Raw genomic sequence first — 27,461 nt, forward strand, 5'->3', positions numbered from 1 at the left:
CCCACAGCCAACATAGTTCTTAATGGTGAAACACTGAAACCATTTCCTGTAAGATCAGGAACAAGAGAAAGTTTTCCACTCTCACCACTGTTATTCAACATAGTTTTGGAAGTTTTAGCCACAGCAATCAGAAGAAAAACAAATAAAAGGAATTCAAATCGGAAAAGAAGAAGTAAAACTGTCACTGTTTGCAGATGACATGATACTATACATAGAGAATCCTAAAGATGCTACCAGAAAACTACTAGAGCTAATCAATGAACTTGGTAAAGTAGCAGGATACAAAATTAATGCACAGAAATCTCTTGCATTCCTATACACTATGATGAAAAATCTGAAAGATAAATTGAGGAAACACTCCCACTTACCATAGTACCAAAAATAATAAATACCTGGGAATAAACCTACCTAAGGAGACAGAAGACATGTATGCAGAAAACTATAAGACACTGATGAAAGAAATTAAAGATGATACAAACAGTTGGAGAGATGTACAATGTTCTTGGATTGGAAGAATCAATACTGTGAAAATGACTACTACCCAAAGCAATCTACAGATTCAATGCAATCCCTATGAAACTACCAGTGGCACTTTTCACAGAAGTAGGACAAAAAAAATCTCACTTTGTATGGAAACACAAAAGACCCTGAATAGCCAAAGCAATCTTGAGAAAGAAAAACGAAGCTGGAGGAATCAGGCTCCTTGACTTCAGACAATACTACAAAGGTACACTAATCAAGACAGCACAGTACTGGCACAGAAACAGAAATATAGTTCAATAGAACAGGATAGAAAGCCAGAGGTAAACCCATGCACCTATGGTCACCTTATTTTTGATAAAGGAGGCAGGAATATACAATGGAGAAAAGACAGCCTCTTCAATAGTGGTGCTGGGAAAACTGGACAGCTACATGTAAAAGAATGAAATTACAGCACTCCCTAACACCATACACAAAAATAAACTCAAAATGGATTAAAGACCTAAATATAAGAGCAGACACTATAAAATTCTTAGAGGAAAACATAGGCAGAACACTCTATGACATAAATCACAGCAAGATCCTTTTTGAGCCACCTCCTACAGAAATGGAAATAAAAAAATAAATAAACAAATGGGACCTAGTGAGACTTAAAAGCTTTTGCACATCAAAGGATACCATAAACAAGAGGAAAAGACAACCCTCAGAATGGGAGAAAATATTTGCAAATGAAGCAACTGACAAAGAATTAACCTCCAAAATTTACAAGCAGCACATGCAGCTCAACATCAAAAAAACAAACAACCCTATCCAAGAATAGGCAGAAGACCTAAATAGACATTTCTGCAAAGAAGATATACAGATTGCCAACAAGCATATGAAAGAATGCTCAACATCACTAATCATTACAGAAATGCAAATCAAAACTACAATGAGGTATCACCTCACACCAGTCAGAATGGCCATCATCAAAAAATCTAGAAACAATAAATGCTGGAGAGGGTGTGGAGAAAAGGGAACCTTCTTGCACTGTTGGTGGGAATGTAAATTGATACAGCCACTATGGATAACAGTATGGAGGTTCCTTAAAAAACTAAGAAGAGAACTGCCTTATGATACAGCAATCCCACTACTGGGCATGTACCCTAAGAAAACCATAATTCCAAAAGAGTCATGTACCACAATGTTCATTGCAGCTCTATTTACAATAGCCAGGACATGGAAGCAACCTAAGTGTCCATCAACAGATGAATGGATAAAGAAGATGTGGTACATATGTACAATGGAATATTGCTCAGCCATAAAAAGAAATGAAACTGAGTTATTTGTAGTGAGGTGGATGGACCTAGAGTCTGTCATACAGAGTGAAGTAACTCAGAAAGAGAAAAACAAATACTGTATGCTAGCACATATGTATGGAAACCAAAAATAAGAAGAAAAGTTGTTCTGACGAACCTAGGGACAGGTCAGGAATAAAGACGCAGATGTAGAAAATGGACTGAGGACACGGGAAGGGGGATGGGTAAGCTGGGACGAAGTGAGAGAGTGGCATTTACATATATACACTACCAAATATAAAGTAGATTGTTAGTGGGAAGTGGCCACATGGCACAGGGAGATCAGCTTGGTGCTTTGTGACCACCTAGAGGGGTCGGATAGGGAGAGTGGGAGCCAGACGCAAGAGGGAGGAGATATGGGGATATATATATATATATATATATATATATATATATATATGTATTGCTAATTCACTTTGTTATACAGCAGAAACTAACACACCATTGTAAAGGAATTATACTCCAATAAAGATGTTTAAAAACATAAATTAATTTAAAGAAAAAACAAGAATCATAGAAGAAACCTTCACAACTTAATCTCCCTTGAAAAGGAATTATGAAAGAGGGTGGAGAGTTAGTACCACACCGGCAATTGGTGCCTGCTCAGTAAATCAGAGCATTTTGCTAGAGAGCAGGAGACCTTGTACTGTAACCACACGTTACCGGCCCTCAGCTTATTCAATGAACATTTTGGATTTATTTGCCCACCTCCAGTTTCCATCCTTGCTCCCTGCCAGCCTATGTGTACTAGAGTTCATGGAGTCCCCCATGCTCTGCCCTACCCCCTAGGGCTTCTAAAAAATCAGTGGATGAGTGAAAGTACCACCTATACCTCTAAATAATAATAAGTACCTTCAATCAGCTTAGGGGAGCATCAGGAAGAAGAACATGTTCTCACGAATTGCAGTTTCTAGGAAATTTCTAATTTCTCTGATGCTGATGTTTGTTTATGCTCTCACATTGCTACCCTTCACATGCATTAGATCCACTTGAAGGTAAGGGGAAGGAACATATCCCTGACAGCTTATTTTGTTTTTTTCCATTCTTTAATTGTTCTTTATTTTTTATTTTTGCAAGATTTTTTAAAACAAATTTATTGGAGTATAATTGCTTTACAATGGTGTGTTAGTTTCTGTGTATAACAAAGTGAATCAGCTCTATGAATACGTATATCCACATATCCCCACCCTCTTTTGCCTCCCTACCGCCCTCTCTATCCCTCGCTTTAAGGTGGTCACAAAGCACCGAGCTGATCTCCCTGTACAATGCAGCTGCTTTCCACTAGCTATCTATTTTACATTTGGGAGTGTATATATGTTAGTGCTACTGTCTCACTTTGTCCCAGCTTACTCTTCCCCCTCCCTATGTCCTCAAGTCCATTCTCTACATCTGCTTCTGTATTCCTGTCCTGCCTATAGGTTCATCAGAACCATTTTGGGTTTTTTTAGATTCCATATATATGTGTTAGCATATGGAATTTATTTTTCTCTTTCTGACTTACTTCACTCTGTATGACAGACTCTAGGTCCATCCACCTCACTACAAATAATTCAATTTCATTTCTTCTTATAGCTGAGTAATATTGCATTGTATATATGTGCCACATCTTCTTCATCCATTCTTCATCTGTTGATGGACACTTAGGTTGCTTCCATTTCTTGGCTATTGTAAATATTGCTGCAATGAACATTGTGGTACATGACTCTTTTGGAATTATGGTTTTCTCAGGGTATATGCCCAGTAGGGGGATTGCTGGGTCATATGGTAGTTCTATTTGTAGTTTTTTAAGGAAACTCCATACTGTTCTCCATAGTGGCTATATCAATTTACATTCCCACCAACAGTGCAAGAGGGTTCCCTTTTCTCCACACCCTCTCCAGCATTTATTGTTTGTAGATATTTTGATGATGGCCATTCTGACTGGTGTGAGGTGATACCTTATTGTAGTTTTGATTTGCATTTCTGTAATGATTAGTGATGTTGAGTATTCTTTCATGTGTTTGTTGACAATCTGTATATCTTCTTTGGAGAAATGTCTCTTTAGGTCTTCTGCCCATTTTTGAATTGGGTTGTTTGTTTTTTTGTTATTGAGTTACATGAGCTGCTTGTAAGTTTTGGAGAGTGATCCTTTGTCAGTTGCTTCATTTGCAAATATTTTCTCCCATTCTGAGGGTTGTCTTTTCCTCTTGTTTATGGTATCCTTTGATGTGCAAAAGCTTTTAAGTTTCATTAGGTCCCATTTGTTTATTTTTATTTCCATTTCTGTAGGAGGTGGTTCAAAAAGGATCTTGCTGTGATTTATGTCATAGAGTGTTCTGCCTATGTTTTCCTCTAAGAGTTTGATAGTGTCTGGCCTTACATTTAGGTCTTTAATCCATTTTGAGTTTATTGTTGTGTATGGTGTTAGGAAGTGTTCTAATTTCATTCTTTTACATGTAGCTGTAACCCTGACAGCTTCTTTTATATCTTTTTTTTTCTGGAGATTTTTACCAGGATCCCAAGTTTGCAGCTCATATTTGAGAACTTGATTGTGTGTTGTTGTGATTTCCTCCTCATAGCACCCTTCCCCCATAGCCTGGTTGTATAATACTCAATAGCATGTTCCAGTTTACCATTGGACGTTTGAATCCAAAGAAGTTGGAGAAAACACAAAAGCCCAACGTGATGACAGCAGCAAAAACATCTTTTTAAAGCTAAATGGCTTGATGAGGCATACTCTTTGGACCAGGAGATCAAATGTGGAGGGATAGATTTGTTATTTCCCTGCTTTCCTCCTAGCAGGCAGAATTGAATATAAACTCTGAGAAGGGTAGCATTTCCTTTGTCCTCTCCCTTGATGTGCTCAGGGCACAACCCTACATCAGATAATCAGCCTATAATTAGAATGAGGTGCTGGGCATTGGGATATTGAAATGAATGAGATGTAGCCTTGACTATCCAGTGAGGGCAAGTATGTTCCAGGCAGAGAAAACAGTGTGAGCAAAATTCTGGAAGAATGGAAGAGAACAGAAGGCATGTGGAGGAGTGGGAGGTGGGAAGAGATTGCACTTGAGGGGTCAAGGCAAAGAACTGTGTAGTGCAGTGGGGCAGAGAGGGCAAAGTCTGATTGCTCTAAACTCTGAGAGGTCCCTCTACCTTACATGAGCTTATTTCATGTTCTCAAGCAGCCATGTGATTTGAGTCAAACAGGAACCTTTGAATTAGCCCCATTGTCTAAATGAGGAAACAGATTGTGATTAAGCTACTTCTGAAGGAAATGAGTTGACGGCAGCACTGGGCCCAGAACTGAAGTCTTTGAGGTTCTTACCTTAGAAATTTCCAAAGCAGCTGCTTTTTCCATTAAGGGATCATTATTTTGCTGTGGTTTGATGGTTTAGAGCATGGACTTTTGAGCGACTCTCTCTTGGATTCTGCCACTTTCAGCATATTACTTCCAATTTCTCTGACACTGGTTTGGGGACAAATAGCACTACATCCCTTATTGGGTTGTGAGTATTAATAGGAATATGTGGCACAGGATTTAGGGTACACAGTAATAATCAAGGTAATAACTATCACTATATGGAGCTTACAGTGTGATGTGTACTTTTGTAAACACTTTATATATGTTAACTTATATAGTCCTTACCACAGCCAAATGAGGTTTGTAATGTTATCATCATTTTAAAGATGAGGAAACTGAGGAACAGAGAAGATGAGTTAACTGACAACAATCACCTTGGTGAGCATAGAGGTGTATTTTTTCAAGTTTTTTTTTTTCTTGGTAGAGTGGCATCAAGTGGCATTTTATGGCAAGTACTTAAAACAGAATTGATAGAATTGGGTTGCTCCTAGCTGGTGCAGTGTGTAGACCAGATGCCACTGAGTAGTCCTCCTGGTCTGATCATTCTCAGCTTAGCAAGTTGTGCCTTTAAAAGTCATACTGGCCATCTTTGTATAGCATTGGCCCCTTTTATAGCGTTCTTTCACTTCATACATATTCAAAATGGACTATAGTACATCTTCCTGGCCTGACTCAAGGTGGGGCATGGCCGACTGGTACCATGTTCAGCTTCCCATCCCTCCAACAGGAAAACCTTGCATGACCCCCACACTCTGAGGGATTCTTCTCCTAGCACTGGGCCTCCAGAAGTTCTGTGCTAGTATGTGGGCCCCTCAAGGAGGAGTGTTTACCAAAGTTCCAGGGAACCCCTGAGGTGTAGTCTGGAGTCACACTAGTATCTCTGAGCTTTCTTTTTTTTTTTTTTAACATCTTTATTGGAGTATAATTGCTTTACAGTGGTGTGTTAGTTTCTGCTTTATAACAAAGTGAATCAGCTATACATATACATATGTCCCCATATCTCCTCCCTCTTGCATCTCCCTCCCACCCTCCCTATCCCACCCCTCTAGGTGGTCATAAAGCACCAAGCTGATCTCCCTGTGCTATGTGACTGCTTCCCACTAGCTATTTTACATTTGGTAGAGTATATATGTCCATGCCACTCTCTCACTTCATCCCAGCTTACCCTTCCCCCTCCCTGTGTCCTCAAGTTGAGCTTTCTTTTTGAGGTTGTATTATTAGAAAATATTTCCATTGAGCTCCCCTTTTTCTTTCCATCCCTTAGACTGAAAAAAAAGTGATATGCTCAAGAATACAATTTCCTGATACCCTTCTCTTTGGGCCACTGCCCTGCCTAGACTGTTTACCTCTGATTGTTTCTGGGGAGATGCGGGAACCCCCAACTCTAAAGTTGACTTGAAGCTTTTTAGTACAAGGCTGAGACCTTAGCATTAGAGTATCAGTGCTAAGACCTTAGAGATCATCCTCACATACCTCATTTAACAGCTGGAAAACTGAGACCCAGAGAGAGGAAGGGACTGACTCTCCAGTGACTTTTTGGCCTAGAGACAGTATAACATAGTGGCAAAAGTGAGCACACTCTCTGGAGCTGCAGACTTGTGGTTGGATTGTGGATCTTTGGCTAACTAGCTGGGTGACTGTGGCTGATCACTTGACTTCTTTGTACCTCAGACTATAAAGATGACAGCAAGACTATCTACCTCCCAGGGCTACTGTGATGCTCAGAAGAGACAGAGTGAAAGTATGTAGCACAATGTCTGATCCCTGTAGGTGCTCAATAAGTATTAATTCTCCTGAGTCAGGGGGCCACTTCTTTTTGTCCCCATGGTTTGCCTTGCATTCCATGAGTTCTGAGCATACCTATATTAGACTCCTTTGCTGACATGTAAGCTCCTCGATAACAGGGCCAAGTCTGGCTTGGCATCTGACATAGACCCCCACATATCAGAGTTCCCATAAATAAGAGGCCCTTGGAAACTCTGTAGAATAGAATTAGCTAGATGTTCGGTGTTTTTGGTGTGTGTGTCTGATTCTACATAGCAAGAAATATAAGCAAGTTATTCAGGCTTTCTGGATAACAGACCAAGGTGATGAAATTTCCTGTTTAATCAGTGATTTTAATGAACTGAGAAAGGAAGGAAAAACAATTTTGAGAGGGTGAATGGATTCTCTTTCTCTCCTTCAAACATCATCTCCTTCTTGTCCTTCCCTGTCTTGTTTTACTTGTCTGGGAAGCAGAGAGACTTCTAGCACCTGCTCAGGCTTTACTCTTCAGGTACAAGAAAGAGACTAAAAGTCTAGAACTAGGATGAAAGATTGGGGCAGAAAGAGAGATTTAGAGAAAAAGAGAGAGGGAGAATAAGAGAGAGAGAGACAGATAGACAGACACCTCATGGCAGCTGGTGCCTCTAGGGCCAGAGAGCAACTGGCAAAGGACTATAGCAGTCCTGGGTAGTGGGGCTCATTTGGCCTCAGGGTAAACAAGAGTATGGGTCTTTATAGCTCATGGAGCCTTTCAGAGATTCCCAGAGGTCCCTCCCTCCATCCTTTCTTCCTCACCGGGCCCTTTCTGTCCTCCTCCTGTCCCAGCCTATGCCGAGCTCTAGGTGCCTCCAGGCAAGTGAAGGGGCCATCCCTCCTGCCTGGCTGCCTCTCACTATCACATGTCCTTCCCAGGGCGAGGACATCCTAGACAGGAGCTCGGAGCTGATCTACACTGGGGAGATGGCGTGGATCTACCAGCCCTACGGCCGCAACCAGCAACGGGTCTTCTTCCTGTTTGACCACCAGATGGTCCTCTGCAAGAAGGTAACCCCACCCCTTTCTTCCCTGAGGGATATGGGCACCCCAGGGGGCACCACACCCTTCCTCTCCATCATCCCCAGTTCCCAACAAAGTGGGCTAACCCTGCTGGGCAAAAACAAGACAATATATTGGCAGCAATTCCATATCAGGATCACTGGTATGGCATGAATATCACAAGCAGGGCTGGCTTATGGGCAGTGAAATTCTGAAATTGGTAAAGTTTGTGTTGGTATCTTTTATACACTTTTCCCTCCTGCCCTTCATGGCGATCTTTCTCACTCTTTTCGACCCAGAGCTGATAGCCTGCTGATTTGCACCAGTTGTGAAAAATATTGAAATATTTCTATCCCAGTTGGTGAATAAGTGGCTTCCCTGAGCACCTCCCCTCATTTCTACTCTAATGGCTTTGACCATCTGGCCCCTTACTGCCCTAGGAACCAACAAGGGACCTCCTACTTTACTCTTACAGGTAAGGTGCCTTACCTTTGTGATACAGGAATTTTCCCTGTTCCCCTACCCATTTCCTATACAAGTTGTGTCACATCCCTATAACTCTCAGCTGTGCTCTTCTTTACCCTCCCTTCTCTGTAATCCATTTGAGAAAAGGTCTTGCTCTTGTGATTAACTCAGCATGAGTGTTTGTTTCTTGGTATCTTCTCCTTGGCAGGCAGGAGGATGGCATATGTTCTCAGCCTGATTCCTCCTGATGGGATACTGTTTCCTCCACCTCCTCCCTTAGGATAGGGAGTTCAGATCACTTTTAGTTCCAGGGACTGGCTGGGGAGAATTTGGGACCAGGGAAAGTAAAAGAGGAGGGGAAAACCAAAGAATGCTTAAAGTGACTTTTTATTTATTTATTTATTTTGCGGTATGCGGGCCTCTCACTGTCGTGGCCTCTCCTGTTGCGGAGCACAGGCTCCGGACCCGCAGGCTCAGCGGCCATGGATCACAGGCCCAGCCGCTCCGCAGCATGTGGGATCTTCCCGGACCAGGGCACGAATGCGCGTCCCCGCATCTGCAGGCGGACTCCCAACCACTGCGCCACCAGGGAAGCCCTAAAGTGACTTTTTAAATTCACCATCCTACCCTTGGCTCTTTCTCCATAAGCCATTCCCTTTGTTCTCTTCCTCACCAAGTAGCAAATACCTCTGAAAGGGAATACTAAATCATGAAGCACCAGGTTAAACACTGTCATCTTTTCCAGCGTGGAACAGGAACCACACATTTGTTTTTAAGCCCCCTGTTCTCTGTGTATACCACATCTTGCATTAAATCTCTGGCTATTTGCCTTTGACAGTGGATTGAGGGAACAAATTGAGTTTCAAGTCAAACTGCCTCAATATTTGAGAATAAGCTTTAAGTGCCAGCTCTAGAACTGATAGCTCACTAGTTAATGGAGAAAATTACTGCCTTGGTCTGGACCTGGCCCTGGAAGAGAGAACTTTTATGAATCTGGAAATTGGCCAAGTACCCAGCCTTCTTATTATCTACCCCCAACTCTTCCTTAGACGTCCATCAAATCAGGAGGCAGGATTTTTGAGGGTTAACTTATGTAGCCAAGGAAATTCTCAGCATATCAGTCATGTCACCAATAGGCATGTGCTCATTCTTCCCACTGAGCCATGCTTACACTCAGAACAACCAGTTGTAGAGAGACACAGAAAAGAGATTAGGAAGCTGGTTTATTTTAGCGTTGCCCACCACTCACACCCTGTTAATTTAAGCATCTGTCAGCCAAGGCTGAGATTACTTTAAGGAAAATGTGAAACTCAGCTCTGCAAAGTAGTAGCTATAGGAGACACGGCCAGGAGCCAGAACACAAAATAGTGAGGCAAAGGCTAGAAATAAAGGGAAGAAACAACATGGACAATGAGCTAATTTTAGGAGCCAGGGGACAGCAGAAAACTAAAATGGAATGAGAGTCAGCTCCAGGCCAGCTAGTAGAAGCCACTGATTAAGGAGAAACCAGAAGCCAAGCCAGCCAAGCGGGCAGGGTGTAGCAGGCAAAAAGGATGACAAAAACAAGAGAAACCTTGAAGCTAGCATAGCTTTCTTCCAATGGGAGCCTTCTTGTTCTAGCAAGAACCATGGCCTCCCCTTCCAGAAAAAAGCTATCCATATACCTGGGCCTTCTTGACTCTGGTTTCTCAGAGCATGAGAAGCTACAGTTTGATTTTTCAAAGCCTATTAAAACTAAATCTGATGTTTGTGTTGAGGCTATGGTTGAGGATTTCTATTTGGTACCTGCAATAGGCCTTTCTATTCAGCAATAGGGAGTAAATTTTTTTTTTTCGGTACGCGGGCCTCCCACTGTTGTGACCTCTCCCGTTGCGGAGCACAGGCTCTGGACGCGCAGGCTCAGCGGCCATTGCTCACGGTCCTAGCCGCTCCGCGGCATGTGGGATTTTCCTGGACCGGGGCACGAACCCGTGTCCCCTGCATCGACAGGTGGACTCTCAACCACCAGGGAAGCCCTGGGAGTAAACGTTTGAGAAATGACCATGGCACCAAAATAAGGTATAGAAAGAGACAAGGTCTTTGGTCTGCTGGATGGTTGAGGGACCTCTTGCCATTGCTATAAAAGCCTTTCCTCTTGAGGTAGAGCTGGAAGAAATGGATAAATCTTCCTGGATATGAAGAATCCTTTGGCAAAGGAAATCTACAGAGGAAAAGGGCCAGGACTAGAGCTGGGCGAGTAAGACACTCACCTCAGGCACAGAGTTAAAAAGGAGGCTCCAAAGCACAGTAATCCTTTTTACAGGGAAGAAAGGGGACAAGAAAGCTACGTAATCAAATGTGGCTGCATAAAGCTTTCTGATGAGTTCATATATAAAAAGGAGGACAAAACATGGGCCTGTAGCAAGTGGATATTCATATGTAATATTTTATATGTATAGGATATTTAATAGGAGTGACAAAGATTAGTTTCATGAATCTTACAATGAGTCAAAGTTAGTTTTTAAAGATTCTAAGACAATATCAATGATTTAAAAAGATCTTTTCAAAAAAAAGAAGAAAAAAGAAGTGATAGTCTGTAGTCTGGCAACTCTCTTCAAGGGACAAATAATTTACTATTAACACAGGAACTTAAAACCTCTCTGTCAAGGGAAAAAGAGACTGTAGTCTGGCAACTCCCTTCTAGGGACAAATAATTTACTATTAACACAGGAACTTAAAACCTCTGTCAAGGGAAAAAGAGCATAAACCTGTTGAGGGGGAATTTAAACCTAAGGTATCTGAGGTTGTAAGAAAGCACTTCAGTGCTCTGAATTCATTCTTTCATGCTATAATTATTGAACCCCTGCTCTGTGCCAGTCAGCTCTGCCTTCTTAGAGCTTGTAGACTAATGGAATTGAAGTGTAATGTAATTTAAAAATACATACATCACTGGGCAATGAAATAATACTCAGATGTCCTCAGCAGAATTGCTGTAGGTAAACTCAACGGAGTAATGAGTTACAGGAGATCTATGACAACACTATAGATGGGAAAATGTACCAGTTTTCAAAATATAAAAGATTCTAGGAAATACAGATTGACAATAAAATAATAATGAATCAACATTTACTGTGCACCTCTATGATTCTGTTCTAAGGCCTTTACATTCATTAACTCAATTTAATCCTTACAACAAACCCATGACGTAGGTACTATTATTTTTCCCATTTTAAATATATGTAAAGTGAGGTACAGAGAAGTTATATAATTTGCCCAAGGTGATATTATGTCTAGTGAGCAATGGAGCCAGGAATTGCATCCAGGCAAGCTGACTCCAAATTCTTCATTAGTAACCTCTATGTCATTATTGTCATTGAGCTTGTCAGAATTCTGTAATAGATACTTTTTAACATCTTTATTGGAGTATAAATGCTTTACAATGGTGTGTCAGTTTCTGCTGTATAACAAAGTGAATCAGCTATATGTATACATATATCCCCATATGCCCTCCCTCTTGTGTCTGCCTCCCACCCTCCCTATCCCACCCTTCTAGGGGGACACAAAACACCAAGCTGATCTCCCTGTGCAATGCAGCTGCTTCCCACTAGCTATCTATTTTACATTTGGTAATGTATATATGTCAATGCTACTCCCTCACTTCGTCCCAACTTACCTTTCCCACTCCCCGTGTCCTTAATTCCATTCTCTATGTCTGCGTCTTTATTCCTGTCCTGCCCCTAAGTTCTTCAGAACCGAATTTTTTTTTTATTCCACATATATGTGTTAGCCTACGGTATTTGTTTGCCTCTTTCTGACTTACTTCACTCTGTATGACAGTCTCTAAGTCCATCCACCTCACCGCAAATAACTCAATTTTGTTTCTTTCTATTGCTGAGTAATATGCCATTGTATATATGTGCCACATCTTCTTTATCCATTCATCTGTCGATGGACACTTACGTTGCTTCTATGTCCGGGCTATTGTAAATAGTGCGGCAATGAGAATTGTACTACATGACCCTTTTTGAACTATGGTTTTCTCAGAGTATATGCCCAGTAGTGGGATAGCTGGGTCATATGGTAGTAATATTTTCAGTTTTTTAAGGAACCTCCATACTGTTCTCCATAGTGGTTGTATCAATTTACATTGCCACAAACAGTGCAAGAGGGTTGCCTTTTCTCCACACCCTCTCTAGCATTTATTGTTTGTAGATTTTTTGATGATGGCCATTCTGACAGGTGTGAGGTGATATCTCACTGTACTTTTGATTTGCATTTCTCTAACGATTAGTGATGTTGAGCATCCTTTCATATGTTTGTTGGCAATCTGTATATCTTCTTTGGAGAAATGTCTAGTTAGGTCTTCTGCCCATTTTTGGATTGGGTTGTTTTTTGATATTGAGATGCATGAGTAGCTTGTATATTTTGGAGGTTAATCCTTTGTCAGTTGCTTCATTTGCAAATATTTTCTCCCATTCTGAGGGTTGTCTTTTCATGTTGTTTATGGTTTCCTTTGCTGTGCAAAGCTTTTAAGATTCATTAGGTCCCATTTGTTTATTTTTATTTCTATTTCTCAAGGAGGTGGGTCAAAAAGGATGTTGCTGTGATTTATGTCATAGAGTGTTCTGTCTATGTTTTCCTCTAAGTGTTTTATAGTGTCTGCTCTTACATTTAGGTCTTTAATCCATTTAGTGTTTATTTTTGTGCATGGTGTTAGGGAGTGTTCGAATTTCATTATTTTATATGTAGCTGTCCAGTTTTCCCAGCACGACTTATTGAAGAGGCTGTCTTTTCTCCATTGTATATTCTTGCCTCCTTTATCAAATGTGAGGTGACCATATGTGCGTGGGTTTATCTCTGGGATTTCTATCCTGTTTCATTGATCTATCTTTCTGTTTTTGTGCCAGTACCATACTGTCTTGATTACTGTAGCTTTGTAGTATAGTCTGAAGCCAGGGAGCCTGATTCTTCCAGCACTGTTTTTCTTTCTCAAGATTGCTTTGGCTATTCGGGGTCTTTTGTGTTTCCATACAAATTGAGAAATTTTTTGTTCCAGTTCTGTGAAAAATGCCATAGGTCGTTTGATAGGGATTGCATTGAATCTGTAGATTGCTTTGGGTAGTATAGTCGTTTTCACAATTTTGATTCTTCCAATCCAAGAACACGGTATATCTCTCCATCTGTTTGTATCATCTTTAATTTATTTCATCAGTGTCTTATAGTTTTCTTCATACATGTCTTTTGTCTCCTTAGTTAGGCTTATTCCTAGGTATTTTATTCGTTTTGTTGCAGTGGGAAATGAGAGTGTTTCCTTATTTTCTCTTTCAGATTTTTCATCATTAGTGTCTAGGAATGCAAGTGATTACTGTGCATATATATTGTATCCTGCTACTTTACTAAATTCATTGACTAGCTCTAGTAGTTTTCTGGTAGCATCTTTAGGATTCTCTATGTATAGTATCATGTCATGTGCAAACAGTGACAGTTTTAGTTCTTCTTTTTCCGATTTGTATTCCTTTTATTTCTTTTTTTTCACTGATTGCTGTGGCTAAAACTTCCAATACTGTGTTGCATAATAGTGGTGAGAGTGGGCAACCTTGTCTTGTTCCTGATCTTAGTGGAAATGGTTTCAGTTTTTTACCATTGAGAACGATGCTGGCTGTAGGTTTTTCATATATGGCCTTTATATGTTGAGGTAAGTTCCCTTTATGCCTACTTTCTGGAGTGTTTTTATCATAAATGGGTGTTGAAATTTCTGAAAAGCTTTTTCTGCATGTATTGAGATGATCATATGGTTTTTATCCTTCAGTTCTTTAATATTGTGTATCACATTGATTGATCTGCATATATTGAAGAATCCTTGCATTCCTGAGATGAACCCCATTGATCATGGTGTATGGTCCCTTTAATGTGCTCTTGGATTCTGTTTGCTTGTGTTTTGTTGAGGATTTTTTTCTTGTTTCTTGAGGTAGGATTATATTGCTATAAACTTCCCTCTTCAGACTGCTTTTGCTGCATCCCAAAGGTTTTGGGTCATCATGTTTTCATTGTCATTTTTTTCTAAGTATTTTTTGATTTCCTCTTTGATTTCTTCAGTGATCTCTTGGTTATTTAGTAGTGTATTGTTTAGCCTCCATGTGTTTATATTTTTTACAGATTTTTTCCTGTAATTAATATCTAGTCTCATAGCATTGTGGTTGGAAAAGATACTTGATACGGTTTCAATATTCTGAAATTTATCAAGGCTTGATTTGTGACCCACGGTATGATCTATCCTGGAGAATATTCCACGAGCACTTGAGAAGAAAGTGTGTTTTGTTGTTTTTGGATGGAATGTCCTATAAATATAATTTAAGTCCATCTTGTTTAATGTATCATTTAAAGCTGTGTTTCCTTATTTATTTTCATTTTGCATGATCTGACCATTGGTGAAAGTGAGGTGTTAAAGTCCCCCACTATAACTGTGTTACTGTCGGTTTCCATTTTTAAGGCTGTTAGCATTTGCCTTATGTATTGAGGTGCTCCTATATTTGCCGCATATGTATTTACAATTGCTATATCTTCTTCTTGGATTAATACCTTGATCATTATGTAGTGTCCTTGTTTCTTGTAATAGTCTTTATTTTAAAGTCTATTTTGTCTTATATGAGAATTGCTACTTCAGCTTTGTTTTGATTTGCATTTGCATGGAATATTTTTTTCCATCCCCTCACTTTCAGTGTGTATGTGTCCCTAGGTCTGAAGTGGGTGTCTTGTAGACAGCATATATACGGGTCTTGTTTTTGTATCCATTCATCCACTCTATGTCTTTTCCTTGGAGCATTTAATCCTTGTACATTTAAGGTAGTTATCTATATGTATCCTCCTATTACCATTTTCTTAATTGTTTTGGCTTTGTTATTGTAGGTGTTTTCCTTCTTTTGTGTTTCCTGCCTAGAGAAGTTCCTTTAGCATTTTTGTAAAGCTGGTTTAGTGAAGAATTCTCTTCACTTTTGCCTCTCTGTAAAGTTTTTAATTTCTCCATTGAATCTGAATGAGATCCTTGGTGGGTAGAGTAATCTTGATTGTAGGTTTTTCTCTTTCATCAGTTTATTAAATATGTCTTGCAACTCCCTTCTGGCTTGCAGAGTTTCTGCTGAATGATCAGCTGTTAACGTTATGGGGGTTTCCTTGTATGTTATTTGTTGTTTTTCCCTTGCTGATCTTAATATATTTTCTTTGTATTTAATTTTCGTTAGTTTGATTAATATGTGTCTTGCTGTGTTTCTTCTTGAATTTACCCTGTATGGGACTCTATGCATTTCCTGGACTTGACTGACTATTTCCTTTTCCATATTAGGGAAGTTTTCAACTATAATCTCTTCACATATTTTCTCAGTCCCGTTCTTTTTCTCTTCTTCTGAGACCCCTGTAATACAAAAGTTGGTGTGATAATGTTGTCTCAGAGGTCTCTGAGACTGTCCTCAATTCTTTTTTTTTTTTACATCTTTATTGGAGTATATTTGCTTTACAGTGGTGTGTTAGTTTCTGCTTTATAACAAAGTGAATCAGCTATACATATAAATATGTTCCCTGTCCTCAATTCTTTTCATTCTTTTTTCTTTATTCTGCTCTGCAGTAGTTATTTCCACTCTTTTATCTTCCAGGTCACTTATCCGTTCTTCTACCTCAATTATTCTGCTATTCATTCCTTCTAGAGGATTTTTAATTTCATTTATTGTGTTGTTCATCATTGTTTGTTAGCTCTTTAGTTCTTCTAGGTCCTTGGTAAACATTTCTTGTATTTTTTCCATTTTATTTTCAAGCTTTTGGATCATCTTTACTATCATTACTCTGAATTCTTTTTCAGGTAGACTGCCTATTTCCTCTTCATTTTTTGGTCTGGTGAGGTTTTACTTTGCTCCTTCATCTGCTGTGTATTTCTCTGTCTTCTCATTTTGCTTAACTTAGTGTGTTTGGGGTCTCTTTTTTGCATGCTGCAGTTTCGTAGTTCCTGTTGTTTTTGGTGTCTGCCCTCAGTGAGTAAGTTTGCTTGAGTGGGTTGTGTAGGATTCCTGGTGTAGGGGACTGGTGCGTGTCTTGTGGTGGGTGAGACTGTATCTTGTCTTTCTGGTGGGAAAGACCACGTCCAATGGTGTGATTTTTGGTGTCTGTGACCTTACTATGATTTTAGGCAGCCTCTCTGCTAGTGAGTGGGGTTGTGTTCCTGTCTTACTAGTTGTTTGGCATAGAGTGTCCAGCACTGTAACTTGCTGGTTGTTGAGTGGATCTGGGTCTTAGTGTTGAGATAGAGATCTCTGTGAAAACTTTCGCTTTTTTATATTACGTGGGGCTGGAAGTTCTCTGGTGGGCCAGTGTGCTGAACTCAGCTCTCCCACCTCAGAGGCTCAGGCCTGACACCCAGCCCGAGCACCAAGACCCTGTCAGCCACTTGGCTCAGAAGGAAAGGGAGAAAAAGGAAGAAAGAAAAAAAAATATTGTTATTAAAATAAAAACATATTATTTTAAAAAAGTAATATAAAAGAAGAAAGAAAGAAGAGAACAAGCAAACCAAAAAACAAATCCATCAGTGATAACAAGTGCTAAAAGTTATGCAAAAAAAGAAAATATCCCAACAGACAGAACCCTAGGACAAATGGTAAAAGCAAGTCTATACAGACAAAATCACACAATGAAGCATGCACATACATAGTCACAAAAAGAGGAAAAGGAAAAAATATATATGCAAAAAAATGAAGAGAACAACCAAATCAATAAACAAATCTACCAATGATAATTAGCTTTAAATACTAACCTAAAATAAACATAAAACCAGAAACAAATTAGATGCAGAAAACAAACCCCAAGTCTACAGTTGCTCCCAAAGTCCACTCACCTCAATTTTTGGATGATTTGTTGTCTATTCAGGTGTTCCACAGATGCAGGGTACATGAGGGTGATTGTGGAGATTTAATCTGCTGCTCCTGAGGCTGCTGGGAGAGATTTCCCTTTCTCTTCTTTGTTTGCACAGCTCCTGCGGTTCAGCTTTGTATTTGGCCCCGCCTCTGCGCATAGGTTACCTGAGGGTGTCTGTTCCCCACTCAGCCAGGATGGGGTTAAAGTAGCAGCTTATTAGGGAGCTCTGGCTCACTCAGGCCAAGGGAGGGAGGGGTATGGAATGCAGCACAAGCCTGTGGCATCAGAGGCTTGTGGGACATGGCAACAGCCTGATGCATGCTGTGTGTTCCCCCAGGGAAGTTTTCTCTGGATCCCAGAACCCTGGCAGTGGCAGGCTGCCCAGGCTCCCTGAGGGGAAGTGTGGATAGTGACCTGTGCTTGCACATAGGTTTCTTGGTGGCTACAGCAGCAGCCTTAGCATTTCATGCCCATCTCTGGTGTCCGAGCTGATAGCCGTGGCTTGCGCCAATCTCTGGAGCTGGTTTAGGTGGTGCTCTGAATCCCTTCTCCTTGCTCATCCTGAAACAATGTTCCCTTGCATCTTAGGCAGTTCCAGACTTTTTCCCAGACACCCTCCTGGCTAGTTGTGGAACACCAGCCCCCTTCACGCTGTGTTCACGCAGCCAACCCCAGTTCTCTCTCTGGGTTCTGATGTCCAAAGCCCAAGCCTCAGCTCCCAGCCCCACCCACCCTGGCTGGTGAGCAGACAAGCCTCTCAGGCTGGTGAGTGCTGGTCGGCACCGATCCTCTGTGTGGGACTCTCTCTGCCTTGCCCTCCGCACCCCTGTTGCTGTGTTCTCCTCCATGGCTCTGAAGCTTCCCCCCCACCCACCTCCCATCTCAGCTAGTGAAGGGACTTCCTAGTGTGTGGAAACTTTTCCTCCTTCAAGCTCCTTCACAGAGGTGCAGGTCCCATCCCTATTCTTTTGTATTTGCTTTTTCTTTTGCCCTACCCAGGTACCTTGGGAGTTCCTTGCCTTTTGGGAAGTCTGAGGTCTTTTGCCAGCATTCAGTTGGTGTTCTGTAGGAGTTGTTCCACAATGTAGATGTATTTTTGATGTATTTGTGGGAAGGAAGGTGATCTCCACATCTTACTCCTCTGCCATCTTTACAGTCCCTCCTATAATAGATTATTAAAGAGTTGTGAACATTTAAAAGGAGGTACAGTGACAGGGACTCTCCATTGGTTTCCTAAGAGCAGGTCATGTCACATAAAATCCAGTTTCTATCTTGCCAGTAACTAGACTAGTTGATGAGAGGGTTGCACTAGACAGAAGATATCAGGATTTCACCCTGGCACTTCAGATTTTCTTCAGTTTCCTTGCAGATGGAAGCAATGTGGAGTGGTAGAAAAGCATAAAATTTATGTTCAGACAATTTTGGGCTCATTAGTTCCAGTGCTCACTAACTACATGACTTCAAGCAAATGACTTCACTTTCTCCACCTTCACTTTATCATCTGTAAAATGAAGATAATAACTACTCTACAGGATTGTTGTGAAGATTAAATGAAGTCAATGCATGTAAAATGCCTGATAGAGGGCCTGACACCTAGTGGGTACTTGTTAATCTTAGTCTTCTCCCACCGCAATAAATAACTAAGCAGCCTTGTAAGATAGTGAGGTCTCTGTCACTAGATGTAACCCCAAATGTGCTAGATGATTTCCTGCCAGAAATAGTATGAGAGATTGATAGACCCATCTGATCCCTGAGATCATTTGGCCCAGTTACTAAATTCTCATCCAGTCTTAAGATTCTCTTAATTCCCAATAAGTTAAGCCAAAACTTCCCCATTTTGCACATTGGAAGTTGGGATTGCATGTACCACTTAGAACAGCTTGAAGAAATTGTAGCTTGTTTCAGAGTGTGCATGTATGTGTGTGAATATATATATGAAGATACTTTTTAAGTGACCATTATAGTAGGTGTGAAATGACACCAGTGGCTTCTAAGTATGTGATCCTTTCTTTAATTTTTGCCACTTCCCTCTTTGTTTGTCACTTTTCTTTTGTAAAACCTGATAAGACTCTTTTTTCTCTTTCTTCTTGTCCTTTATGGTGTCCTTAATGTCTCTGCTCCCCTGAATCTTATTGCCCTGCTATTTTGGTTAATAATGTATTTTGTTATTTTCCTCCTGAGATGATTATATTGAACATTACTTTGTTGCTTTGGGGAATTTATCTCTTTTTTCATTTCTTCCCTTTCACTTTTTACTGAGGAAGAGAGGAGAGCCCCTTTTACCTCTCTTCAATCAATCATCCGCCAATATTCCTACAACACTGCAGTTGCCTCTAACAGCCTTTTCCCCATTTATCATCAATTGTGCCAGTCTGGACATGCTCTGTTGTCCCCTGTGTCATAGCTGCTCAGTATTTATGTCACTTTCACCATATACTGGGAGAATCAGAACTAAACAGAGTATAAAGATGCTGGAGAGAGGATTTCTTCTATTCATGGAACTTTCTGCATTTGGACCATTTCTTTGTGCACTAAAGGGCCAGACTTGGAGAATGAGCCATTCAGGACAACTCAGGAATGCAACAGTAGCATCAGTGATGGAATAGAGCAGAAAGAAGATTTCTGCTTTAAAACCAGGGGTTGTAAAACCAGGACACCTGAGTCCTAGACTTTGTCTCTTACTAATTTGTCTAACTTTGGGCCAGTTCTTTAACTCCTTATTTTTATCAGTGTCAAATCAGGCTGATGACAGAATTCATCTCAGGAGGCTTTGAGGAGAATCACCTGAAGTATTGGGAAGTAGTAAAGTATAATGTCAAGAGCATGGGTTCTAGGGCCAGACAAGAGGCCACCAATTTCCTTTTTCCCATCAGTTGTGTGACCTTGGACAAATTCTCTGTGCCTTTTATTATCCCCTCATTTGCAAAATGGGAACCATAATAGTATCTACATGGAAGGGAGGTTGTGAGGGGTAAATGAGACAGTACAATTGCAGTGCCTGGCACACAGTAAACTTAATAAATATTAGCCATTGATTACTGTATATGCAGTGTTACTAATCATTCATTCAGCACATTTTTATCGGGAGGCAGTATACACAATGGTTAAAACAAGCACAGATTTTTAGAGCCAGATAGCCTAGTCTCAAAGCCCAGCAGTGCCATAAATGGTAGCTTTTATTCCTCAGCAGGTTTCTTAACTGCTCTATGTCCACAGTTCCTCATAAAATCGGGTTATACCAGAACCTAACTTGTAGGATTGTTGTGAGAATGATTTAAGTTAATAAATGCAAAGTGTAGCTGCCAATGGATGAACACATAAAGAAAACGTCATACACACACACACACACACACACACAATGTAATATTATTCAGCATTAAAAACTAAGGAAAGTCTGCCATATCCAACAACATGGATGAACCTGGAGGACACTATGCTAAATAAAATAAGACAGAGAAAGACAAATACCGTATTATCTCACTTATATATGGAATCTGAAACAGGCCAACTCATAAAGGTAGAGAGTAGAACGGTGGTTGCCATGGACTCATGGGGGTGGCAGAAATGGGGATATGTTGGGTAAAAAGGGTAAAAACTTTCGGTTATGTAGGACAAATAACTTCTGGAGAGCTAATGTACAAATGGTGACTATAGTTAGCAACACTGTATTGTATAATTGAAATTTGCTAAGAAAATAGATCTGAAGTGTTCTCATCACAAAAAAAAAGGTAACTATGTGAGATGATGGATATGTTAATTAGCTTGATTGTGGTGATCATTTCATAATGCATACATATATCAAAACATCACATATTACTCCTTAAATATATACAGTTTTGTCAATTATACCTCAGTAAAGCTGGGGGGAAATGCAAAGCATTTAGAATAATGTCTGGCACATAATATATGTTGGTTAAGTGTTCACTGTTGCCATTGTTGTTGTTATTATTTTGTTATTATTAAGTATGTACTGTAGATGCTGGAATACAATAATGATAAAGACAAATCCAGCCCCAGCACCATGTGCCTTCCCTAGTATCTGAGATAAAACCAGGTTGTCAGGCTAGGGGTGAGTAGCCAGGGCCCCCTCTAAAGAGCTAGGGAGAACCTTACTGACAAGCAAGTGAGGCAGTCTGCAGTCCTGAAGAGTTGCATTCTCCAGATTGTAGCATCTGTCATTTGTATAAAATGTCCTGCAGTGTTTTATTAAACCCCATGAATACCCAGTGAGGCCAAATTCAAACAGCTCCCAGCTGTTTCAGTCATGTAATGTGAGGGACAGGGGTGGGCTCCTTGTTGGGGCTATGGCTAGGGCCAGGGCCAGGGCCAGAGTGCTTTGGCTGCAGACTGCCAGGGCCCTACTAGAGAAGCACTAGCTCCCTTAATCTCCTCCAACTTGGATGAGTGGAAAGGAAATGGAGGAAGGCTGCCATCCTATTAGAAACAATCCCATTTAGGCAGATAACTTGTGATGACCCAAATAGCATCTGTGGTAAGCACCTATTCACCATGTCCCTTTGAAAGCACTCAGGCCACAATTAACAATTGGCATTTGGGCATTCTGGTCCCAGTAGTACCACAGGTAACTAGGGCTCAGGAGGGCTTTGCCCCCTTGTTATGTGTAGAAGCTGAGCAGAAAAACCTCTGAAACTTTATCAGCTGTCCTTCCCTGGATAACTCCTAAGTGAGGAAAGACCAAGGAAGGCTCAGTGCTGGGCACAGCCTGAATGGACAGACAAAATTAAAAGCTGTAAAACAGAACTAATGCAAATTCACTAGTGTGGTAACTGAGTGCCAATTGTATAAGGGTCTTCATAGTCAGTGCTAGCATTCAAAAAAGGAAAACCATAGTAACTTGAGCTGGATGGTGCAATCAGGGAAGGCTGCTTTGAGGAAGAAGAATGTATGACTTTGATCTTGAAGGCTGGAAGGATTGAAATAGGAGGCTTCTTTGGGGGCAGAGAGGGGATGTTAGTGTGAACCTAAGTATAGATCTGTGATTTTGGTGAGTGAGTGGCAAACAGTATTTGCCATCCACCACTACCACCACCCCTACACTGAAAGGGTATATGGAATTTCCAGAGACAGTGGGGTAGCTATGTAAATTTTAAAATATTCAGAATTACTTTTGCTGTTTTTTTTTTCAGTCACAATATTTAACTTATTTTGAAAGTTTAAATGAATTAAAGGAGGCAGTGGGATTTTTAGATTTATCAAAAGGAGTTTTAAAGAGCTATGAAACACTGATCTAGAAGAAAGAAAGCTCAGCACCATGTTTATCAGACAAGGCTGGCCTCATGACCTGGAAACTGAATGTTTAGATTTGAGCTTTACAATTTTACAAGGTGAGAATGACTCTCCTAGTTTTATAGTTGAGGAAATCGAGGCTCAGTGAGGTTAATTCATTTGCCCAGTACAACACAGCTAGTTGGTTAAGCAGCTAGGATTCAAACTCAGAACTTCAGGCTCTAACTCATGTTATTTCCACCATTCCATGCTGCTTGGTGGCCTTAGCTACCCTTTCTGGTTGGATTTTCTGAACAGTGGATCATTCTTAATCATTCCTATCACATTTCTACACTTGGCTTTATGACTAATCTGATGCCTGAAAACTCACATTCAACGCTGGGGAGCCAGAAAGGGCAGGCAAAGGGAGAATTTTAATGACACATCCCTCTAGCCCTGCTCCCGTGCCACAAACATTGAATTCTTTCTCTTTCCTTATTATCGTTAAATACCTAAAGAAACAATAGGAGGTTCAGTTGATGCTTTAAATTTACCTCCAAGATCGTATACATTCTTTCCATTTTTGGAAACTAGTAAAGATTTTTAAGGCTAACAATGATTATGACGTTCCAACTCAGAGGGAAAGGAAGCTGCAGGCTGAAGTTAGGAATAGAGGGAGGTTGAGCCTGCCCATGTTCTAGCCAGGTGGACACCCACCTATTAGCTGTGTGGTCCAGGTCTGTGTGTATTTGTATTATGTATTGTAAGGCAGGTTTCAAGACTTTACAAGATCAAAGTAGTTTACATTGATCCATTCTCCTCAGCTTGTTCTGCTTTTGTAGTTATATTAGCCTGACAGGGCCTACTTTTTATGCATATGTTTCACAAAGTGTTCCTGGGGATTATGGAAGTCAGCGCATGGGCACCACCACATCCTTTTGGCAGGACTGAGCTTGTCCACTTTGAGCATGGTGAAAGGAATCCAGGCTCTGAAACAAGCTTGGAGCTACATTGTCCCACTCCATACAGCAGACCTCTCTCTCCTATAAACTTGATGCCAAGGTTACCCAACAGATCAGAACCCATCTGTACTCAAAAGCCTATTTATATGCATAATCACTATGAAAGGAAGAAGAACACCATGATTGTTATTTTTTGCAAAGCAATTTATCAACACCTGTATTTCCCAGCCTGGGGCTTTGAGATTGATAGAGCTATGCTGGGAATCCTTAAAGACAGCCTTCCCCAGCCCTACAGAAAAGTGGAGTTTACCATGCAGTGTGAAGAGTTAGGACTGGGGATGTGAGTGGCCAAAGGTAAATTCTTTGCAGGTAACCTGCAGCTGCGGACTGTGAGGCATGTCAGACAATTCAGTAAAATGGGAATAGTTTAACCAGACCATGTAATGGTAATAAAAATTAATGAACATTTCTGACTCTATCAGATAGTCTAGAAGGCCAAATATAAGCAGAGAGGAGGGAGAGTTGGCCAGAAAGGGCCCCTGCTACTAGTAGAAGACATCTGTCAGAGCAGGGCTCACTGGGGCCCTCCTTGGACAGACTCAGCCACATCACATGCAGCAGTAGGTGTGTTTTCAAGGGAAGCTGAGGGCAGTGCTGAGAGGAGGAGGGGCTGAAAGACCATTGTGAGACAGTTACTTATCAGACCTTACATTCCACAGACCCACAGGTCATTTCATCCACCTCTCTGTTTTTCTTTTTTTAACTTATGAAATTCTTGATATTCAAAAAGATATAAAAACAATATAATGAGCACTTACTATCCAACTTAAGAAGTAAATCATTACAAATACAGTCTTTATCCTCTCCCTCTTTTCTTCCCTTCCTTTTCCTTCTTTCTCACTTGTCCCCATTCTCCTCTCTGTACTCTCTTGAATTTGGCATGTATCATTGTTGTATATTTTTACATAATTATTGTACATATGTATGTATGCCTAAACATTAGATGGCATTGTTTTGTATGTTTTTAAACCTTATATAAATGGAATAGATATAGATGAGATAAAGCTATATAGAAAAGAAACCAGGGGAATGATGAGCATGTGATTCAATATGGAGGTTGCCTTGGCGTCGTAGCTTTTGGAATGAGCAGTGGGTTCACCAAAAGTTAATACATCATTAAAAGTAAGTAAGTAAGTAAATAAATAGAGAAATCAGAGCACTATGCATTGAGTAATGATGAGTGTCTCATGGACTGAGAATTGGGATTCACTTCTGCGTACCCAAGAACAAAACAAAAATCATAACAGATAGGAAATATACTATTTGTATCCAACTACAACTTTTATTTTTCTCACAGAATAAGATTTGTGAGATTCATCCATGCCAATATATGAAGCTTTATATTCACTTTCCCCCCATTTCTCCTGCTAGACTAGGCCTTCTCCAAAACTCCCCAGAGTGCTAAATGTTCAACCTTCCCTAAGTAATCTTTCCTGGCCAGCAGCCTGTGGCCACCTAGCTACTATTATCACTCATCTCCCCTCTGATATGTAAGTCTCATTGGCTTGCTTGGATTCCTGAGTATACTGCACGCAACCAACCAATTCATTTCATACTTCTGGAAGGCTTGCAAATATTGTGAAAGAGGAAAAGCCCTTGCTAACTGTGCTTGTGTGACTTACTGCTTCCTACTTCCCATCAGCAGTCTTGCAAACACATACATGGATTGAGGCTGAGGTCTGAGACAAACCCTATGGATGTAAGCCAGAGGCTTTCTCTAAGAGCATCTAGTTAACCAACTATTAGTGTCATACACTAAGCTAACCTGCCCAAATTTAGACCAAACCACCCCTCATTGATACTCCAGAACAATGGCAACGTTAGCATCCTGCTACACCCATGTGCCGAGTCTCCTGGTACCCACTCTCCACATACCTTCAACAAAAAGCCTTCTCTTTCTTCCTACCTAGGACCTGATCCGGAGAGACATCCTGTACTACAAAGGCCGCATTGATATGGATAAATATGAGGTAGTTGACATTGAAGATGGCAGAGATGATGACTTCAATGTCAGCATGAAAAATGCCTTCAAGCTTCATAACAAGGAAACTGAGGAGATTCACCTATTCTTTGCCAAGAAGTTGGAGGAGAAGATACGCTGGCTCAGGGCTTTCAGAGAAGAGAGGAAAATGGTGCAGGAAGATGAAAAAATCGGTAAGTGACCTGAGAGGAGAAAGAAGAATATGGCTATGAAGAACATAGTGAGTTAAATTAGTTTTCATTTTTTCAGAGGCAGAGAAGATTTTTGTTGCAAACTAACCTAATCCACTTTGGTGGTCCCCTATTATTAGGTTATTTTTGGTAGATACCAATAGTTTCTATTAGTCAAGGTTAAGTGATAGAGGTTGGTCTCCCCTACATTCTCATTACTAGATAAGATTATTACACTGAAATAAAACCTCAGGCTCTATTCTCCCAAACATACAAAAATTTATTAGCAAACAAACACAAAAGCAGTCATAGAGCCTGTTCTGTATTTTCAGTGAAGTCCCAACTCTGTCCTTAGATACATAACAAACAGCATCTTCTGTAAAAAGGTTAGGTTAGTCGAGGCAGATTTGGTAACATATAGGATTCAGCTAAGTTCCTAGTCAGAGTCTAGTGACAAAATCCTCTGACAAGGGCCAAAATATAGTACCCATTTTCAATCTTAAACTTCAGGCTTCCTTCTGAAGTGTATGTATAGGCTGTAGGGTTCACTGAATTCTTATACCTAGTTCTTGTGAGGGCTAAAGTGCCTGTAAGACTTTTGTGGCCAGGGCACATCTTGCACAGCATTCTTTTTTTATCAGTGAAAATTCATTTTTAACATGTATTAGGCTAATTAGGCCTCCTGCATTAAGGTGACTAAACTGCTCCTCTTGAGTGTATATTCCAGATTAGGGCATTTTAGATGTTAACTAAATGCCCCTAGAGTATAGATTAAAATTAATGTGCATGTGTATATCATGCACTCTTTATGAAAGTCTTTTAAAGTAAATTATAGAAAATATAACAGGGTCTAAAACCATGACCACTTGCACGATTTAGAATCATACTAAACTATACTCTTTGGCTTGAAATAAGTTGTTTTCCTTTCCAAAGGGAATATAGCTGGTAGAGATACTTTTTATGCTGCTTTCCAACTGTGGGATGTAGGCTTTAGCTTTGTGGTTTACAAAGTACTATCTGGTCTCTTACTCATGGTCCTGCCTTTCTGGCATAAAAATACCAAACAGCCAGGCATTGAAAGTTCATGAGAAGACACTAGAATTTCTGGTTTTGACTCACTTATAAGGGAGGAGAATTATACCTTAAAACACCTGTATGTTCAAGTTGGTAGAAACTGCCTCTAGAAAAATGGGCCTACCATTTGAGCCCTGGTGCAAATGTATTCTCCTATCTGAAGTGTTAACGATTGAAATGGTCCAGAAGCAAGGAAGGATAATCAGAAAGACACTGCTTAGTCTTATCCTAGTCTTCTCAGGTTTAGGGTAGAGTGCATATTGATAATTCACTTTAAGTCCCATTGGAGTCAATTTGCTTTCAGTCTATGGGCACTGCTTTGGGACATAATGTGGAATCATTACAGAAATGCTACTGGCTGCTTCTCCCAATGGCAGGCGCCAGCAACTTCTGACCCTGTCTAGGTTGTTAGTGCTATTAGAGGAATTGCCTTAGTGTGCTTTTTGCAAACCCTAGATCAATTTGAAGATTCATACCATTCCCTCTGGTTCCCACACAATATAAAAGCTTCCAGAAATTACATCCTGACAACTTATGTTCATCTTTGTAAAAATATTAAGGTTTTTGGTCTGATTATAACAGTAAATCATTTTCATTGTAAGCAATTTTGGGGAAAGAAACACAAAAAATACAAGAAAAAAACTAAAAATCACACATGAACATACTACCCAGAGATAACTTTTGTAAACA

The 27,461-nt window shown here is 40.4% G+C and overlaps 1 protein-coding gene across 2 annotated transcripts in view; it reads left to right on the top strand.

Annotated features, from left to right (window-relative positions):
• Positions 1–27,461, top strand: part of ARHGEF9 (Cdc42 guanine nucleotide exchange factor 9) — a 191,646-nt gene that overhangs the window by 141,706 nt on the left and 22,479 nt on the right. For both annotated transcript variants that reach the window (XM_060137028.1, XM_060137027.1), the window contains exons 7-8: positions 7,837–7,968; positions 25,457–25,700. In XM_060137028.1, the coding sequence (XP_059993011.1) occupies positions 7,837–7,968; positions 25,457–25,700 (376 nt within the window). The remainder of the gene's footprint in view (positions 1–7,836; positions 7,969–25,456; positions 25,701–27,461) is intronic.

Source organism: Lagenorhynchus albirostris, chromosome X, assembly GCF_949774975.1.
Source record: "Lagenorhynchus albirostris chromosome X, mLagAlb1.1, whole genome shotgun sequence".
NCBI classification, from domain to species: Eukaryota; Metazoa; Chordata; class Mammalia; order Artiodactyla; family Delphinidae; genus Lagenorhynchus; species Lagenorhynchus albirostris.